At 43.9% G+C, this 21,139-nt stretch overlaps 2 protein-coding genes across 2 annotated transcripts; both read right to left on the reverse strand.

Moving 5' to 3' along the window:
* Positions 1–6,125: 6,125 nt before the first annotated feature.
* Positions 6,126–9,122, reverse strand: LOC125544353 (putative receptor protein kinase ZmPK1). Its single transcript, XM_048708005.2, has one exon. It carries the CDS (start codon positions 9,120–9,122, stop codon positions 6,732–6,734), a length of 2,391 nt encoding a protein of 796 aa, XP_048563962.1. The 3' UTR covers positions 6,126–6,731.
* Positions 9,123–13,894: 4,772 nt separating this feature from the next.
* LOC147980067 (uncharacterized) lies at positions 13,895–14,512 on the reverse strand. Its single transcript, XM_087515461.1, has one exon. It carries the CDS (start codon positions 14,510–14,512, stop codon positions 13,895–13,897), a length of 618 nt encoding a protein of 205 aa, XP_087371587.1.
* Positions 14,513–21,139: the final 6,627 nt, after the last annotated feature.

The raw sequence follows: 21,139 nt of genomic DNA on the forward strand, positions 1-21,139 counted from the left end.
CAGAATTCAGATGCGTACTTTCTTGTGCAACAGCAAGCGCTGGAGGATTTAAGCGCCAAACAAGAGAAAGTTAATAAGCTTGCTAAGCATCTTGCCAGCATTATGGGTACCCAGGATATTGTTTCTTGAACTCTTCTAAAGTGGTTTCAGTTCTGGACTTGTTTTGCTGCGGCATTTATATGCTGCTTTGTTCCCTATATTTGCACTGGTGGCGAACTTTGATGCCTAGTGGATGTAATATGTGTAATAGCTATGATCCTAGCATAAGTTGCTTGCTTATTTATTTCCTTGTTGTCTTGTTTATTTGTTTGCTTGTAGTCAGTGCAGTTCTTTTTCCGTGGTTTGCTAGTGGCTGCAATAACCTATTTTTTAAAACTAGGCCACAATAACCATGGGCTAATATTTACTGTATTGACACTGGGCCTCCTACGGGCCGTAGAAACAGTGGGCCTTCTACGGGCCGTAGAAACAGCAGGCCTTCTACGGGCCGTAGAAACAATGGGCTTTCTACGGGCCATAGAAACAATGGGCCTTCTACGGGCCGTATCATCAATGGACCTTATACGGGCCGTATGATCGATTGGCCAAACATGGGCCAATAACAGGCCGGATTATGGCCATAAACGGGCTAGAGTTGGAATCGTCCGTTCATGGGCCGACCATAACGGGCCATCATTAATGGGTCATATTTGATGACGCTATGAAAACGGCCCAAAGTATTAATAGACCACAAACGTGCCGACTGTAACCACGGGCTGAATTTGGCCCACAAGCAGAAAATGATAGTAATGGGCCGTAAGTAATCGAATGCTGGAAATGAGCCCAAGAATAAATGGGCTCTGAGAAGGCCGAAAGATAACATGGGCTGGAAACGGCCCAACGGAATAACGGGCCGTTAATGGGTATAAAGTGATACACTATTCATTACGGGCCAGTTTCACCACGGGCCGTTAATGGGTGTAAAGTGATACACTGTTCATTACGGGCCAGTTTCACCACGGGTCATTATTAGGCCAAGAGTTACATAGGGCCTCATATGGGCCAAAAGACGTCATGGGCCATACATGGGCCAGAAGTGAAAACGGGTTGGAATCATATTGGATGGCCCACATGACGCTACTCGGCCTAATTCGGATAGGGCGTAACGGGCCTTGGGTTAGCGGGCTGTAAATGGGCTATATGCGAACAGGCCGTTAACAGGCTTTCCATGGGCCAGCCCGCCACCTTTTGACCAAGTCAAACGGGCCGGCCTTTTCACAGGAATGGGCCTCTGTTGGGCCGTGCCACGTGTCGACGTATCATAGGCGCCTTCTGTCCAATGAGTGGATGACATCTGTCCCAACGATGAGCCGACACGTGTTTCCTCCAACCAATGATGATTTTACACGTGGAAAATCCCCATTGGTCGGGGCTGTTAATGGGTTATCGGATCCAAAACCTGACCCGATAGCTTAACGGTGTTCCGTTATGGTGGATGCCACGTGTCGGTCCCCTTGATGAAAGCACTTCTGTGACGCGCGATTTATCGTCATGGAAGTGCACACTTCCGTGATGATATATTTGGTAATGTCATGGAACACTTCTATGACAGCACAGGTATGACTATCTTGATTCTGTCATGAAATTGTCATGGATGTACATGCATGACAAAAAATGTGACCTACCGTGACAAACACGTATCATCACGGAAGTGTATTTTTTTGTAGTGATCGCACACGCAACTAAAATCGGAACCATGTTTGATGGCCCCGCCATCGCAAATGTTTTGCATCTTTTTTGATGGGTTTTTTACATCACCGTTTGGGATTAATGCATCACACATAGTTTCGTCAAAGGGTCTCCGATCGTAGTGTCACATTAGCAGCATCCTGCAGTAGTGCTTCGTCGGGCTCCCAATCTTCAGAGTTGCGTTTGATTCTTTCCAATAAATCCCATTTGAATTCAATAATCTTCTTCATAAAATAACTAGTACAAGAAGTATCGAGCATGGATTGATCATCACGAGAAAGCCTAGCATAAATTTTTTGAATAATAATTTCTCTTGAGAGCTCATGATTGGGGCATGAATATAACATTGACTTAAGCCTCCCCCAATCTCGAGCGATACTTTCTCCTTCACGAGGCCAAAAATTATCAATATAATTCTGATCACGATGAACGAGATGCATACGATAAAACTTCTGATGCAATTCCAATTTCAATCGGCTGTAGTTCCAAGTCTCAATATCATCGCATAGCCTATACCATGTCAATGCCTTCTCCTTCAAAGATAAAGGGAAGACCTTATTCTTGACTTCATCCCCGGGCAAACTTGCAAGCTTAAATAATCCACAAACTTCATCCACATATATTAGATGCATATCAGGATGTAATGTTCCATCTCTTGCATCAGGATTAGCTAGCAATTTCTCTATCATACCCGAAGGAATTTCATAATAAATATTTTCAGTAGGTTCAGTAGCAACTTCTTGCTCTACTGGTCTAGGTGAAGATACCCTGAACAAGCCCCTCAAAGGATTATTTTCCATAGTGACAAGTGACAATAAATTTCAGCACGTAATATTAATGTTTCCTTACCAAATTCCACTTACCAAAGGCGCTTCACTCCCCGACAACGGCGCCAGAAAAAAGTATAGGGGATCTATCATAGTCCTTTCGATAAGTAAGAGTATCAAACCCAACAAGGAGCAGAAGGAAATGACAAGCGGTTTTCAGTAAGGTATTCTCTGCAAGCACTAAAATTATCGGTGGCAGATAGTTTGATGATAAGATAATTCGTAATGGGTAACAAGTAACAAGTGTAACTAAGGTGCAGCAAGGTGGACGAATCCTTTTTGTAGCAAAGAACAAGCCTGGACAAACTTTTATATAAAGCAAAGCACTCCCGAGGACACATGGGAACTGTCAAGCTAGTTTTCATCATGCTCATATGATTCACGTTCATTACTTTGATAATTTGATATGTGGGTGAACCAGTGCTTGGGTGTGATCCTTACTTGGACAAGCCTCCCACTTATGATTAACCATTCTCGCAAGCATCCGCAACTACGAAATAAGAATTAAGATAAATCAAACCATAGCATGAAACATGTGGATCCAAATCAGCCCCTTACGAAGCAAAGCTTAAACTAGGGTTTAAGCTTTTGCCACTCTAGGAACCCATGATCTACTTATTACTTCCCAATGCCTTCCCCTAGGCCCAAATCATGGTGAAGTGTCATGTAGTCGACGTTCACATAACACCACTAGAGGAATGACAACATACATCTCATCAAAATATCGAACGAATACCAAATTCACATGATTACTTATAACAAGACTTCTCCCATGTCCTCAGGAACAAACGTAACTACTCACAAAGCATATTCATGTTCATAATCAAAGGGGTATTGAATATCATTAAGGATCTGAACATATGATCTTCCACCGAATAAACCAACTAGCATCATCTACAAGGAGTAATCAACACTACTAGCAACCCATATGTACCTATCTAAGGTTTTGAGACAGAGACTGGATACAAGAGATGAACTAGGGTTTGAGAGGAGATCGTGCTGGTGAAGATGTTGATGGAGATTGACCCCTCCGGGAGGGAAGTTTCCCCGGCAGAATAGCTCAGCCAGAGCCCTAGATTGCTTCTACCTAGGTTCCGCCTCGAGACGGCAGTGGTTCGTCCCGAAAGCTTCCTTCTGACTTTTTTCAGGTCAAAAGACATCATATAGCAGAAGATGGGCACCGGAGGCCTGCCAGGGGGCCCACAAGACATAGGGGCACGCCCAGGGGGTAGGGCGCGCCCCCAAGCTTGTGGCCTCCTGGTGGGTCCCCTCAGGTATTTTCTTCGCCTAATATTTTTTATATATTCCAAAATAATTCTTCGTAAATTTTCAGAACTTTTGGATTTGTGCAGAATAGGTCTATCAGATTTGCTCCTTTTCTAGTACAGAATTCCAGCTGTCGGCATTCTCCCTCTTCATGTAAACCTTGTAAAATAAGAGAGAAAAGGCATAAGTATTGTACCAAAATAGGTAATAACAACCCATGATGCAATAAATATCAATATAAAAGCATGATGCAAAATGGACGTATCAAAGATCAAGTGAGAAGAAACCCAACCGTGCCGGGCTATCCAAGAGAGAAGACGGTACAACAAGACGTGCTAATACCGCTGGTTGTACCATACAATGGCGTCTCCCCTGCCCAACTACGTCAACCCTGTGTGATCAGATCTCAAAGATGATGAACACAGAGGCCACAACCACGAAACGAAAGCAAAACGCCTCATCTCCGGAGTCCCTATGCTAGCTGCTAGAGTCGAGGTTGGCTGTTTCTTAGGGCGTGGACCTCCAAGATGCCATGTACATTGATGCCACCGCTTCCTCGATGACACACTCTTTAGCTCCGACTGAGTCGTGTCATCCACTTGATGACTCCCTTTAGGCGCATAGGTGGGGGTACGTTGGTTTAGGTTGTTTGGGAGTCATGGTCATTGTATATGTCTCTAGATTCGCTCTTTATACGACCAAGTTGCTTTGTGTCTTGCCTCGTTGCCTTTGAAGCCTTGACAGATGTTGGACTAGGGGAGGCATCTTTGTGGTAGGCATGGTGGGTGTGGTTGCTAACCTCGGATTTTAGTGTTGTAATGGCCGAAAGGAGTTGTATCCGGCTTCTCTACCGCTTCTTCTTTAATGGATGATACAAATACTATCGTATTTGGCCATTTTAACTTGATATTCCTCTAAGTCAGTTGTTGCTTGTTTAGGTTTACGTCATTCTGTTTTGTCTTATTTTTATGTACTCTATTTTTCTTTGAGGAACTTGCTTTTCCGAAGGAAGTGTTGAATCTCCCATTCACCCGTGGTCGATATATGATGCTACAGTTGGAGTTCTTTTGTGAGTTGCAAGTTGATCAGAGCATTCCGACCAACGGCTTGTTTGCGATGCACATCCCTCTACCCCCTCTTGTTTGGGGTGTTGCCCGACATTTGTATGCTAAGTGTGCATCGAGTTTACCCTTCCTATGTATTGGTGGGCAATACTACAACCTGAGTGATACATATTCGTGCCTAACCATTCTTCTTGTTACTCTTGATGATTTTGCATCCTCTAGATGGTTAAGAGTTGTTTTGTGAGAATCCTATGTGTGGATTTGCCTAAGAACAAGTTTGCATGTTCCAAAAAGCATCACAAAATCTACCAAAAGTGTTGGTCGAGATATAAGGAACTTAACACAAGAAGAACAAGACGATATCTACTGTGACCTCAGAGTGTGCTCAGCCTCTCCAAGCAAGGCATAAAGGTGTCGCCAACAACTTGAACTTGATAAACAAATCATGTGTCCTCATCAGCCTTATAGTTCCGAATCCTTGTGCTTTACTTGTATGCACTACTGTTCACGAAGAATTTTGTTTTACATTGCTTGTGACTTAGCATTTTCTCGCTTTTTCCGTTCTGTTTACGATATCTGCTAAGTCCCGGCCTAATGCTTCGGTTACTACTTAAATACTTCTCTTGCATCTATGTATTGATGCATTTGTTTTCATCCTTACCTAGAGTTGTTATGCTTCCGCACTTTGCATCACTTCTAGTCCTCATTTTGGTTGAAAACTCTTTTTTGGTTAAAATTTAGGATCTCCTATTCACACTCCCCCCTCTAATCTTAAGCTTTCATCGATGGGTTTTTGATATTCCATCAAAATACAGTACGCATCGTTCCAAATTCACATAGTCGGTTCCGCCTTTAGACCGAGCGGGGAGCCCAATAGCTCCCTAATGGGAGTTTCCCAAAAATTATTAAAAAAAACTCCCGAATGGGCCTTATTACGGTTTTCAGAGATGCTAGTGTGCTTCGGCTGGACTGGTCCATCGACTTCATTCAGCCCATGCCTGAATGTCTCAAAAAAATAAAAAAAAATTCAGCCCATGCCTGATGCGAGTATCTCTCTAGCCGCCAGACCCAGGTTGGAGCCCCTTGCCGCAGCGCGCGCCGCCGCTCCTCGGCGCCCTCCCCTCCGCGGTTCCCGGCGGCTGCAGCGGATCCGGCGCCCTCATTGGCCATTTCCCTCCGCCTGATTCGGCTTGGGCGAAAGGCCGACCACATCCTAGCGCTTCGAGAGCTCGATCGATCCTTTTACCGAACAGAGCATTCCGTCCATTTTCGCAGGTAGTGTTGCCAAGTATATGTAACATTCCAACGCCAACCATGTACTGGATGCTTAACTGCTGTACTCGTTCCTAGTTAGGGTCCAAGCCTGTGCATATCTTAATGCTTTTAGCCTATCTTGAGCAAACTTATTATAGTTTCGTGTCTGTTTGCAGAAATGGGTCGATTCTCATGTTAGTGCCTGGCAGTAGCATTGGTGCCCTTGACTAGTTGACCAGGTGACGATGGGGAAGATATCACCATAGTGGTAACAAAAAGTTCATGCAGTTAAACTGGGGAGACTAAAGAGATGAAAGTGGCGAGACTGGAAACATGAAAATGGTGTTTGTGAAATATAAACTACTCACCTTACGACGTTAAAATAAACCTGCCACATTTCTGTAATAGGTTCCTGCAAATGCACACAACAATTCGCCTTTTGCATCTTATCTACTTATGCCTCTTAGCTTATAAATGCACACAACAATTCACCTTTTGCATCTTATCTACTTATGCCTATTAGCTTATAACGTCAACAGAGCTAACAAACAGTGTGCATAGCTCAAATATTTACATCAGTTTGCATTGCATGTCAATACGAATAGGCAGGATGGTCGTCTTCATCATCATATGACATGAGAGCCTTCAGAATCTCGTCCATCGTCGGCCTCTCGCATCTACCTCCAAGGCATGCAACAGCTATTCTCACTATTGCAGTTGCCTGCTCTAGATCGAAATTCCCCTTCAATCTGGCATCCACTAGATCAGTGATCCTCTCGGTAGCCAGAATCTGTTTGGCCTCCTGGATGAAGTCTGGAAACTCCACTTGTCTTCCGTCGACCATTATGCCACTTGAAACCCTAGCTCCAGTCACAATCTCCAGAAGCACAACTCCGTAGCTGTAAACATCGACCTTCGCATTGATCGGCGTATTCAATGCCCATTCTGGTGCCATGTAGCCCATTGTGCCCCTCATATGGGTGAAATTGAAGCTAGCGCTGTCTCGCTTCGCAAGCTTGGCTAGTCCGAAGTCTGCTATTTTGGCATCGAAATCTCGAGTTAAGAGTATGTTTTCTGGCTTCACGTCACAATGGACGATCCACTCGAGGCATTCATGATGTAGATAAGCAAGACCCCTTGCTGCACCCACGGCAATCTTGTACCTTTGGTTCCAACCGATCAGACTTTCAGTACTTCTCTCACCAAAGAGGTACTTGTCCAGTGACTCATTCTCCACATACTCGTATACTAATAATCTGTTTTTCCCTTCTGAGCAGAATCCCATCATCCTGACCAAATTTATGTGATTAATCCTTCCAATTAGAGTCACTTCTGCCCAGAATTCCTCTTCTCCCTGTTGGACATTTGTAAGTTTCTTTACTGCAACTATTTTCTTATCTTCAAGTACTCCTCTGTAAACAATTCCAGCACCTCCTCTCCCAATCTCTTCTTTGAACTTTCCAGTTGCTTCCCTCAATTCTCTGTATGTAAACCGCCTGAACTGGTTTGTTATCATCTTGTATCCATCCTCCATTGATTTGGGCATGTTACTCTTTCTGAAAAAAAGACACCATCCTGTCACAATAACAAGCAACTCTAGAAATCCCAGTATTGCACCAAAGACATACAAGTATATCCACTTTATGTTGTCCTTCTTTATTCCATACATGTTTGCTGATCCTATCATAATCTCTGAACCACTGGGTCTGCAGGTTAGGCTTTCTTGTTTGGAGATTGAGGATGCTGAACCATTGAAACTCTTTGGTACTTTCATGTAGTTGTCTCCTGGGAAGTACGGGTACACCTGACCGTTGTAGAGTATGTTTTTAGTATAACACCAACCATCCCCACCCTTGTATGTGAAAGATATACATGAGCTGCTGTTGAGGCAAATGTCCCAACATGCTTCAAATGAGATGGATTGATTAGAGCCCAGATCAAAGCCATAGAAGTCTGCATGAGGTTGCTTAACAAATGTAAAGTTCTCATGTGGTTGATTGCTACCAATTGTGAATGTCGGTTTGCATCCCTTGTTCCAGTCTGTTGGATCAACCATCACATATTCTGGAGGGCATCTACATTTAAGGCCTTCTGAGTAGTCACAAAGCCCATTCTTGCCGCATAATCCGTGCACATAGCACATCTGTATTACAGCCTGCCCTGTAACCACCCATTTCCTTGCTGACGCGTCCAAGCTGTACATTCTAAAATTGCCATCATGATCAATTGTAATCCTCCTCTTGATCCCAGGGCCTGAATCTGAAGCCACTATTTTAAACCCATCACTTGACACAAAATTACCCTTGTCGTCCAGAAATGCGACCCTGGTGCTGTTATATCTATTGCGTCCATTTTTTTGTGCATCATAATCTGGACTTGGCCAGTAGATGCTTGTAATATCTGGGCCATCATACAACAGGCGCAAGACATTGTCGTTGTCAAAATAGAGGTGATGGTAACCAGAGACTAACCTTATGTCTTTCTTGAGTTTCTGCCAAGGGAGCAAGGTGTCTGTTGGTGAATCAAAGCTCTGCCATACGATTTTATTGCTAGAATCATTGATTACAAGGTTGCCAGTGTCGAGGAGGGAAACAATTGTGTGCTTGCCTGAAGACGTCTTGCTTTCCCATACCATGGAGCCATTGGTATCTGCCAGGACCAGGTTGCCATCCTGGTTCAGCGATATTCTGGAGCCGTGAAGGTTCACCGGGGAATAGTAGCCATTCGCCGCGGAATAGGGATTCGCCGTCCAGACAACCGTTTTCACGGTGGTGTACCAGATCGAGAAGGTGAAAGCATTTGTCCCAACTGGATGGAAGCCGCAGGAGAAGGTGGTGTCTGGTGAGAGGAGAAAGATTCTGTCATGGTCTTCTGGTCTCATATATGAGCCGGTGGTCATGGTCTGCCATGGGGAAGCAGAAGCACAAGAGCAAAGGTGGAAGGAGAGAGATGAAAGAAGGGCTAGAAAGAGCAGTGCAGCCATTTTTCTCCTCTCCGGGGAGCTCTGCCTTGGGTATGGATGTGCAGAGATTAGAGAGTGGTAAGGCAGCTTTAAGTTCCAAATGCTTTTCTTTTTAACTAGATAACGATGTGCATTAGCACATAGACCTATTATCTTAGATCCTGACTTGAACTATTGAAAACTAGACTGGGAAGACAAACTTGTCATGCTGGTCCAGAGTGTACACATTGTTTTGCTATAGTTAAGGTATTGGGTTGGTTGGCATGATGTCAACTAATGGAACATTGTGCGTGAAGGATACTGGCAGTTACTATTTACAAATAAGACATACAAAGAGGCTAATGGACCCACACTTGCATAAACCAAAATTAGTACTATTAAACTAATAATTGAATGTGAGACAATGCTGACTAAGTAGACAGTGGTCACTACTAATATAGCAATGTCTTTCGTCAAATCAAAAACCTACCTACTCATGGGACCTCCAATGAGGTTCTTTTTTTTCTTCAACGACCTTATCTGGTTCACACAAGTTTTTTGTCTTCATAAGTTCCAAAAAAAAAGTTTTTCATCTCTATTCCAAGTAAAACCAAGATGCATATGTGCTGGAGCTTTAGATTTTGCACGATTTGTATCTAACTCTGGCGTTCATAATCTTCTTCACACAAGACCAATTCTGTACCCTGTTTTAGTTATTTAACCATAATATAGCAAACTTTTGTGCTTTTCAGTTTCCCTTGAGAAAACTAAACGCCACACACATGTTGTTTGTGTTGAACTATTCTTACTTATTACCATTGTTTGATAAAGTCCGTTAGGTGGCAGTTGTTTCAGTATTTGTTATCTTCGTATTGTCGGCCTGATTCATGGTTTTCATTAGGCAGCTGGATAGAATGCCAGAGATACTAGTAGTTATTTACAGTATCTCTACGCATGACTTGTACTCCGTAGTACTAGCTTGATCTTTTCTGAAGTACTCAGTCATCATCGTCCTTTAATTTCCACATCGATGTGTCACCATCTTTACCCTAGTGGGCATCTTAGCAGAACAAGAATCAGCATCTCTCCCTGTTTTCTTTTTTTTCTTTTTCTTTTTTTGCCGTGGAAAAAAAAGGGAACAGGGGAACAACCAGGCAACTGAAATAGTGAACCCATTCTATGCATTTTTGTGAAAATTGTTACCTGAAGAGTGCCTTCCTGTCAAAATGCATATTTGTCAAAGTTACTACTCCAAACTAAAACCACGGCACTTATTTTGGATCAGAGGGAGTAGTAGCTCAGAAAACATATACTCCTGAAAAAGAACCTGCAATAAGTGGTGTTATCTGCACTTCGTGGGATTGCAAAACAATCTGCAGTATAAACACCGGAGCTTGAGGGCAGGTCGACGTCGAGCCAGATTGTCACCGGAGTCAGAGAAGAGGAGGTTTTGGTACAATCTTCTGGGTGTCTCCTGGATCGTTACAGGCTTGATTTATTTATGACCGCCAGTGCACATTCATGTGAACATTGACCTAGTGACCTGACCTACAAGTATTGGCGTGTCTTTGGTGTATTTGTCTACATTTTTGTTCTCTGTTCGGTGTTTAGTCATCGTGTAAAGCCGGGGCAGTACCCAGTATCAACATACGCTGCTACTCTGAGAAAGGGACGCACCCTGCGTTTTTAGATTTTGATTAGGATGTGCGCATTTTTTTCACACTGCTGTCAGTTAGTTATTGGTCACTTGCTTCCGTGGTTTATTTTTCTGTGTCGTTGGTGTGCACTTGCTTGCTTTCAGAAATAGTCCAAGTAATGCGTTCCGTGGGCCACACAAGACTCAAAGTGTTTGGAATGAGTGAGTACCCTATTTCAGAAATTTTATCATCGACATCGACACCTATAGCTGATCTGGGGTAAATTCCTATTTTTGGAGCTTAAGCGCTGGATACTAATTTCTTTAGATGATTTATTTTATGTAATCAAGTTCACATGGATACAAAGAATGGTGTTCTAAAGGATCAAAGCCAAGAGCCACACATGGCGACTCACCAGAGCAAAGGTGGAAGGAGAGAGATGAAAGAAGGGCCAGAATGAGCAGTGCAGCCATTTTTCTCTACAGGGAGCTCTTCTTTGGGTATTTATGTGCGTGAGATCAGATAGTGGTAAGGCAGCTTTAAGTTCCAAATGCTTTGCATTTTTTTTTTGCGAAATGCTTTGCTTTTTAATTAGCGATGTGTATTAGCACATAGAGCTATTATCTTAGATGCTGACTTGAACTATTGAAAACTAGACTGAGAAGTCAAAGTTGTCATGCGGGTCCAGAGTGTACACAATGTTTTGCTATAATTAAGGTATTGGGTTGGTTGGCATGATGTCAACTGATGGAACATTGGGCGTGAAGAGGGCGACCCTATGTTTTGTTCCAGTTACTATTTACAAATAATACATAGAAGGAGGCTATTTTGGATTATGTGTAAATTGAATGGATCCACATTGCATAATCCAAAATTAGTATTAAAGTGCTAATTGATGAGTCAATGCTAACTAATTAGACAGTGGTCACTACTAATATAGCAATGTCTTCCGTCAAATAAGAGAAATCTACACATGGGACCTCCAATGAGTTCTGTTTTTCCACGGGTCTTATCTGGTTCACACAAGTTTTTCGTCTTCATTCCAGGTAAAATCAAGATGCATATGTGCTGCAGCTTTAGATTGCACGATTTGTATATCTCTCTCTAGCGTTCGTAATCTTCTTCACACAAGACCATTTTCTATCCTGTTTTAGTTATTTAACCATATAGCAAACTATTGTGCTTCTGAATTTCCCTTGAGAAAACTAAACGCCACACACATGTTGTTTGTGCTGAACTATTCTTACCATGAAAATTGCTTGATAAAGTCCGTTAGGTGACGGTTGTTTCAGTATTTATTATCTCCGTATTGTCGGCCTGATTGACAGTATCTCTATGCATGACTTGTCCTAGTAGCTAGTACGTACTGGCTTGATATTTTCTAAAGTACTCGGTCATCATTGCCCTTTAATTTCCATATCGATGTGTCACCATCTTTACCCTAGTGGGCATTTTAGCAAAGCAATAATCAGCATCTTTCCTTGTTTCTTTCTCTCTCTCTCTTTTGGCCTGGAGAAAAAGAAGAAACAGGGGAGCAACCAGGCAACTGAAACAGTGAACCCACTCTATGCATTTTTGTCAAAACTGTGAGTACCTGGAGAGTAATGTCCCGTCAAAAAGGCATATTTTTCAAAGTTACTAGTAGCTTAGAAATTATATACTCCTGAAAAAGAACCTGCAATAACTGGTGTTATCTGCACTTCGCGAGATTGCAAAATAATCTGCAGTATGAACACCGGAGCTTGAGGGCAGGTCGACGTCGAGGCAGAGATAGATTGTCACCGGAGACGGAGAAGAGGAGGCTTTGGTACAATCTTCTGTTACGGGCTTGATTATTTTATGACCGCTGGCGCAAATTCGTGTGAACGTTGATCTGGTGACCTACAAGTATTTTTGTTCTCTGTTCGCCGTGGACTGCATTTAGTCCTAGTGTAAAGCCGGGGGATAGCACCCAGTATCAATATATGGTGCTACTCCGCGGTTCTAGACTTTGATTAGGATGTGCGCAGTTTTTTTCACACTGATTTCAGTTGGTTATTGGTCACTTGCTTCCGTGTTGGTTCCGTGGTTTATTTTCTGCCTAGTTGGTACGCACTTGCTTGCTTTCAGAGAGTCTAAGTCATGCGTGGGCCACACAAAACTCGATGATTAGGATGAGTAAGTACTACTCTATTTCAGTTTTTTGTCATCGACATCGACACCTATAGCCTATCTAAGGTAAATTCCTATTTTTGGAGCTTATAAGCGCCGGATACTAATTTCTTTAGATGATTTATTTTATCTAATCAAGTTCAGAGGGATACAAAGAATGGTGTTCTAAGGGCATCTCCAACGGCAACCTGTCCGCGGACGGATGCGGGAGGACGACATCCAAACGTAGCCGCATACATCTGGCCTTCCGGTTTTTTTCCCTAGCCCGCATGATCAAGTAGCCGCATGCAAAGTGTACTGACGTTCAAATAGCCGCATGCAACACTAGTACAAATTTTAAAAAGTTCAAATATTACATCCCAACAGTATTGTCCCCTTTCACCGCACAGTGATGCTTAATCAAATGTTCTTTTAGTTGCTTGTGAGTTGGTCGATACCGAATTTGTTGATGCATTTGAATAAACTACTCAAATGTGGCCAGATTCTGGTCCGAAAGTTGGATAGGATCATCCATGTTCTCAAATTCCAGAGTTGCTGCAACGTCGTCATCCTCGTCCTCGACGATCATGTTGTGCATGAACACACAACATTTCATCATCTCTCACAAGATTTCCGGATTGCATTGTTTAGCAGGTCCACGAACAACTTCAAAGTGGGCCTACAGAACTTCAAATGCCCTCCCGACATCCTTTTTAGCCGCTTCTTGCCTTTTGGCAAATTGAGCCTTTTTCTGGCCAACTGGGTTTGAGATGGTGCTGACAAAGTAGCCCATGGAGGATAGATACCGTCAACTAGATAGTAGCCCATGTTGTACTAATGTCCATTGACAGTATAATGGCAAGGAGGAGCTTTTCCTTCAGCCAGCCTCAAAACAACGGTGATCGTTGCAGCACATTGATGCCATTGTGAGACCCCGACATGCCAAATCCAAAGATCATGTGATGCGACTGCTTCAAGAATGATGGTGGGCTTCTTAACATGTCCTTGATATTGCCCTTATAAAGCCTTCGGGCAGTTCTTCCATTTTCAATGCACGCAGTCAAGAGATCCAAGCAAGCATGGCCACCATCTTGCTTCTGAGATTGCCAGGAGCCTCTCGGTGTCTGCCACAGTTTGTTCTCTCAGGTACTGAGGTCCGAACACCTCGACCATGGCAGTTGCAAACTTGATCATGGCATCTCCGCATGTGCTCTCAGACATCTGTAGGTAATCATCCCATGAATCAGCGGCCATGCCATATGCAATCATCTGAAGTGCGGGCGTGCACTTTTGGTAGCCAGAGAAGCCAATCATTCCCACGGTGTCCTTCAGGATGAAGTAGTCATCGTAGGACCGGACGCCATGGTACAAACGATCGAAGACAGTCTTGCGCTTTCGGAAACACCGACGAAAATTGTCGGCGAATAGTGCCTCGGGGGCAAAGTAGTCGGCCTTCAGTGTCAAATGCCCGTGCACCCTGTTGCGGTTGAGCACTCGATGGCCGTTGATCGAGCCCTTGAAATTGAGAACATGCTCCTCCGCACGCTTCGCGTCTTCAAGGATAGTCTGCATCATCATCGTCTCACCGGAGTACTCCTCATCGTCCGATGAGCCGTCGAACGACTCAACATACTCCTCGTATATGTACTCGAAATTGGAATCCATTGCTAAAAAGAAGGGATAACTGTTTTCAGCTCCGGCGATTCATCGAACAGTTGTCGGGCATGGTAGAGGATGGTACCTGGCGGGTTGGTCGGAGGAAATGGGGTTGAATGGAGACGTAGGAGAAGCGACAGGGAGCCCTGCTGGAGCGTAGGAGGTGACGGAGATGTAGATTTCTGGTAGGGGTGTGGCGTAGTGGCCGGGGTGGTGGAGCGGTGACGACGGCAAGAGAGAAAATGGGGAGGATGGAGTCGCGGGGTCTGGGAAGGGTTTTGGGTGGGCCCCGGGTGTCGGATTCCTATGTTTCGCGTGCCCGGACTCCCGCAAAGCTCCCCCACTTTTGTCTCCGTTTTGCGAGAGAAATCGCGTCCGAACCGCCCCACGGACCGATACAGGCCCGCATTGGATGGATCATGCTGTCCAGGTAGCCCGGTTTGTACGGATGTGGGCGGTTTGCGGGTCCACCTTGGAGATGCCCTAAAGGATCAAAGAGTCACACATGACGACTCACCTAAGTGTTGTTACCATCCTAGCCAATCGACGAGCCTCCTCATTGCAAGCACATTCTTCAGTGCAAAACTTCACATGCCAAAAAAGAGGTTTATGAGCCCTAATTTCTCACATAATCATGCAGTGAGCACCGGAGTTAGATCATCTCTAGCAACTTACCTATTCTAAAAAAATTCATGTGTGCATAGCGGACGACCAATAATGTAAGAGAGGTTGGGGTAGACCAAACTTGACATGGGAGGGGTCCGTAAAGAGGGATTTGAAAGACTAGAGTATCACCAGAGATCTAGCCATGGACATGGGTGCGTGGAAGCTTGCTATCCATGTGCTAGAACCATGAGTTGGTTGCGAGATCTTATGGGTTCCACTTCTATCCTTCCCCAACTTGTTTGGGACCAACAGTTTTTCCATTCCCAATTTTTTTGATTAAAACATCCCATCTTCCCCTATAATCCAATCCACCATAGCGGGAGCCAATCGCCTGAGCTTATGCCAGTCGCATCACTGTCAGGGCCGGATGCCGCCCGCCTTGCTGTCATAGGGCCTGCAGCGGCGTTGTCTCACCTGACCGATGGTGCCACCACCGCCTCCTCTTCCCATGGATGCGCCGCGCACATAGATGCTCGAGCGGGTCGTCGATTGCACCGCCGTGCCACCCGAAGGACCGCCGCCCTGGTCCCTCACCCCACCGTATTGTCGGTCGCTAGAGCTCCACGATGTCTTCCGTGCACACGAGAAAGAAAGAGGGAGTGTAAGTGCATCTAGTGCCACCCTATCTTGGTTTTGGAGTATTGACGACAAACTTGGTTGAGGGACTAATGTGTTTGTGAGATTCACAAGAGAACACATGTATAAGTCCCAGAGATTCGGTTTACCCATCAAAGATGACCCTAAAAAGCATGAAGGCATTGAAATAACGGTGGTTCACGAAGACATTCGTGTTGAAGATAATGGGACACGAAAACTTTCGCTTGAAGACAATGGAGCGCGAAGAATTAATCTTTTGGTAGTTTCATTTTCTTCTTTTCTGAGTCATAGGAACCACCACACAGTTAAGTGGGGCCGAGGTAAACAAAGTCAGAAACTGATGCGATGCTCAACCTAAAATCCTATGTCTTCAAGTGAAGACAATGAGAGAAAACCTCTTCCAGAGTTGGTTGAGTCAGCATTACTTGGAGCCCAAGTCAAGCTGTGGCGTGTGTTTGAAATCTGACCATTGGACATGTGTCGGTTGTCCACTAATCGAGGGTCATTTCGCACATCTCATGTCGGGTTACCTCCTAGCTATAAATAGTCACCCTCCATAAATTGGTGGCTGCTCCGGGTTACTACACGACTTTTATCGTTTGAGAGCAACCCACCTCGAAGCCTTTGAGAGGGAATCCTCGCGAGGACACAAACCAAAACACTTAGAGCCCAAAAGTGATTGAGCATCACTAAAGCCTTTTTGTTCTGCGTGAACCGAAGGCTTGTTACACTTGAAGACTGTGATCTTCCAGTCGGTTAGGCGTCGTGTTCTGAGCATCCAAGAGTCATTGTGGATTGCCGATGAACGAAGGTTTGTGAAGGTTTGTAAGTTTACCTGGAAGACTTACCAGAGTGATTGGGCGAGAGTTGTGGATCTTAGCTCAAGGGGAATAAGGTGAAGACTAGGTCTTCTGAGTTCAATCTCAGCCTCCCTAACCAGACGTACAGTTATCACAGCAACTGGAACTGGTAAAAAATTATTTTTCTTTTCTGAGATACTGGTTCTATCATTTCTCTCCTTTACTTACTGTTTAGTTTTGTGAAGACTTTGTATGCTCGTTCTATTCGAAGACATTGTGTGAAGACATTACCTCTGATTAAATCTTTGTCTTGACACTCTCCTCCTTAACTGTTCCGTTCTACCTAGTTGTTGTTTGTCTTCACATCTTATATCTAGTGTTGTTGTTCTACCAACATGATTAGTGTAGTTTATCTCCATTGTTTCCTATTTAGTTATTGTTTTGCCTCTGCGTTTTTGAAGACATTGTCTGTCTTGAAGACTTTCATAAAAATCGCCTATTCACCCCCTCTAGTGGATAACTAGCACTTTCAATTGGTATCAGAGCAAGGTGCTCCCTTGTTCTGTGTGATTCGGTTTAACCACCTGGATTTTTAGCTATGTCCACTGCAGGGGTAATTAAGGTTTCCGTTGTGTGCCCCATCTTCGATGGCACTGATTATCCCTCCTGGAAGATTATGATGTGCAAACATTTCAAAGAGACCAATCATGATCCATGAACTATCATCGAGCAAGGCTTGACAGAACTCTGCAAGAAGGCGTGTGCTGAGGACATTAGCAGTTTCACACAATTGGATGCTCAGGCGAAATACATCATATTCTCCCGAGTGTCCAAAGATTAGTTCACTCGTGTATGCCATATGTACTCAGCTAAACTGATCTAGGACATGATTTCTAATGTCTATGACGGTGCCTTTACCCGTCATGATCCTTGGTTTGAGGAGTTCAAGAAATCCCTAAACATTGTGGAAGTTGATCCTATCACAAATACTTCTGATCTGTGTCTAATGGCCAAGGGTGTCAAGGTACGTAAACATCCCTCATTCTCCTCCAATGAAGAAGAATCTGATGAAAACTTGACACCCAACTACTCAAAGCTTGCTAAAATTGCTACTAGGTAACAATCTGCTTTAGAAAAGCTTCAAAAATTGTTAGATAAGAGTAATGATCTATTGAACGAAGAAATGGACCGCGGTTAAATGTAGTCTGAAGACATAGACTCCCATGACAAGGTCAAATGGTCTTTCCTCCATCAGGCCCTAAGGATGAAAGGCTTCTTCGATAAATGGTGCAAGTGGATCCAAAATTTTGTAACTGGAGGTAGTGTGACCATCAAAGTCAATGATGATGTCGGGCATTACTTTCAGATAAAAAAGGACTACGACAGGGTGACGCCATATCCCACTACAAAAAAATACACTTCCGTGATAATACGTGTTTGTCACAGTAGGTCGCGTTTTCTGTCATGCATGTACATCCATGACAAATTTATGACAGAATCAAGATAGTCATACTTGTGCTATCGTAGAAGTGTTCCATGACATTACCAAAATTATCATCACGGAAGTGTCCACTTCCATGACGATAAATCGCGCGTCACAGAAGTGCTTTCGTCAAGGGTGACTGACACGTGGCATCCACAGTAACGGAACGCCGTTAAGCTATCGGGTCGGGTTTTGGATCCGATAACCCGTTAACAGCCCCAACCAATGGGGATTTTCCACGTGTAAAATCATCATTGGCTGGAGGAAACACGTGTCAGCTCATCGTTGGGACAGATGTCAACCACTCATTGGACGGAAGGCGCCTATGATACGTCGACACGTGGCACGGCCCAACAGAGGCCCATTCTTGTGAAAAGGCCGGCCCGTTTGACTTGGTCAAAAGCTGGCGGGCCGGCCCATGGAAAGCCTGTTAACGGCATGTTCGAATATAGCCCATTTACAGCCCGCTAACCCAAGGCCCGTTACGCCCTATCCGAATTAGGCCCAGTAGCGTCATCTGGGCCATCCAATATGATTCCAGCCCGTTTTCACTTCTGGCCCATGACGTCTTTCGGCCCATATGAGGCCCTATGTAACTCTTGGCCTACTAACGACCCGTGGTGAAACTGGCCCGTAATGAACATTGTATCACTTTACACCCATTAACGACCCGTGGTGAAACTGGCCCGTAATGAATAGTGTATCACTTTATACCCATTAACGGCCCGTTATTCCGTTGGGCCGTTTCCAGCCCATGTTATCTTTCGGCCTTCTCAGAGCCCATTTATTCTTGGGCTCATTTCCAGCATTCGATTACTTACGGCCCATTACTATCATTTTCTGCTTGTGGGCCAAATTCAGCCCATGGTTATAGTCGGCCCGTTTGTGGTCCGTTAATACGTTGGGCCGATTTCATAGCGTCATCAAATACGACTTATTAACGATGGCCCGTTATGGTCGGCCCATGAACGGACGATTCCAACTCTAGCCCGTTTACGGCCATAATGCGGTCTGTTTGGCCCATGTTTGGCCAATCGATTATACGTCCCGTATAAGGATACGGCCCGCAGAAGGCCCATTGTTTCTATGGCCCATAGAAGGCCCATTGTTTCTACGGCCCGTAGAAGGCCCACTGTTTCTACAGCCAGTAGGAGGCCCAGTGTCACTACAGTAAATATTAGCCCATGGTTATTGTGGCCTAGTTTTAAAAATAGGTTATTGCAGCCACTAACTAACCGCGGAAAAAGAATTGCAATGACTACAAGCAAACAAATAAACAAGACAATAAGGAAATAAATAAGCAAGCAACTAATGCTAGGCTATCACGGCTATTACACATATTACATCCACTGGGCATCAAAGTTCGCCACCAGTGCAAATATAGGGAACAAAGTAGCATATCGTATACACTGGTTGTCAAAGTTGGCGACCAGCGCAAATAAACGCCGCAGCAAAACAGAAGATCTCAAGAAACAATATCCTGGGTACCCATAATGCTGACAAGATGCTTAGCAAGCTTATTAACTTTCTCTTGTTTGGCGCTTAAATCCTCCAGCGCTTGCTGTTGCACCAGAAAATATGCATCTGAATTCTGTAGGGACTTCCTCAGTCCTTCAGCTTCCTGTCGCAGCACATCTGATCGATGTCTTTCAACTTGAAGTTGAGACTCAAGAAGACGAACTGATTCAGGCAGCGAGATCGAAGAGCTTGTGCCAGCAGTACTGGCCAATAACTCGAACACTACATCAAGACAGGACTTTTGGGTTCCCTCACTGTCGTCAAGATAGTTTTTATCAGCTTTCTTGGAGACCAACAGGGATGTCTCACTATCTTGAACCTTATCTGCATTACTTCCTTTACCATTGGATAACGCGGTACTGTTCTCCAATATTTTGTCCGCATTCTAAAAGAGAAACAAGCAGACACATCACATGTTTACCATGTTGCATATGAAACTCATTTTGGTAAATGAGTTCAGTAGTAAAGTGGACAGGATAACAGCATGAAACAAACAAATATCTATGTACCATGGTCACTTTATGGTCTATATCATTCTAGTTTTTGTTGCCAAATCAAGATAGAGACACAGTTCAAATAATATTTGTTCAAGACAAAGAGGAATAGACAGAATATAAGTGTGGGTAACCATAGAGCAATAAAAACACTTGTAATGTGCATGACATGAGAACAATAACTGTTTATTCAATTGAAACTGAAATCAACATAGAGCAGGTTACAACAACAAACCAGTTAAAGAAATAGGTTTAAAACATACCTGTTGCGCCATTGGAGTTTCAATTCCATCCTTCAAATTTGAAAATAGTTGGTATGAGTAAATACAGTCATGCAAGAGCAAAGGAGTATGAACTATAGCTACAGAACCTGACCTGAGAACAAATCTTCTTCTCCTTTAAGCGTTGAGTTGGGATTCGGAGTGGTGGTCCTCGTACTTTGGGCACTGCAGTTCCCTTACTAACTGCTCGTGTTTGGGTGCTCTGTGGTGGAGACGGTGCTATGTCAACTGGAACTGGGTTACTATCTTCTGGGGTTGGGGTTAGAAGGGGTGTAGCTGGTTCTCTGTCCAACTGGGTAGGGGTACAATCTGCGAGAGTCTGGGTTATGTGTGGTGGATCTGGTCCTTGGGCAAGTACAACTGTGGTTCTATCTGCATCAACTGGTAGCACTATCTTTTCTGAAGACCGTGTTGTTACTCCCTTAGATGCTGCCATCACGCTCTCCAATTCAAATGGCTGATAAACAAGAAAAGTAACTGAAAGTATAGACATTGTATGATAGACAGGTGCAATGGATAGTGGGGAATAAAAGAGGGCATGAAATAATTCATATTTATGTTGTCTAACCAAACAGGATAGCATGACACAATTTCACATATATGATGGCTAACTAAACAGGATAGCATGACACAATTTCACATTATGATGGCTAACTAAAAAAGATGGAAAGACATAGTTCAAAATATGAGACTATGTAAACAGGATGACATGACATAACTATATAATGTGTTTATTAAATAGGTTGGCATGCCATAATTCACATACATTCATGGATAGAATGTCATAATTTAAAATA

This window comes from Triticum urartu, chromosome 3A (assembly GCF_056163025.1).
Source record: "Triticum urartu cultivar PI428250 chromosome 3A, HENAU_Tu73, whole genome shotgun sequence".
NCBI classification, from domain to species: Eukaryota; Viridiplantae; Streptophyta; class Magnoliopsida; order Poales; family Poaceae; genus Triticum; species Triticum urartu.

Excerpts from the sequence above, each read along its gene's own strand:
- LOC125544353 (XM_048708005.2), bottom strand. The coding sequence starts at position 9,122 with ATGGCTGCACTGCTCTTTCTAGCCCTTCTTTCATCTCTCTCCTTCCAC.
- LOC147980067 (XM_087515461.1), bottom strand. The coding sequence starts at position 14,512 with ATGGATTCCAATTTCGAGTACATATACGAGGAGTATGTTGAGTCGTTC.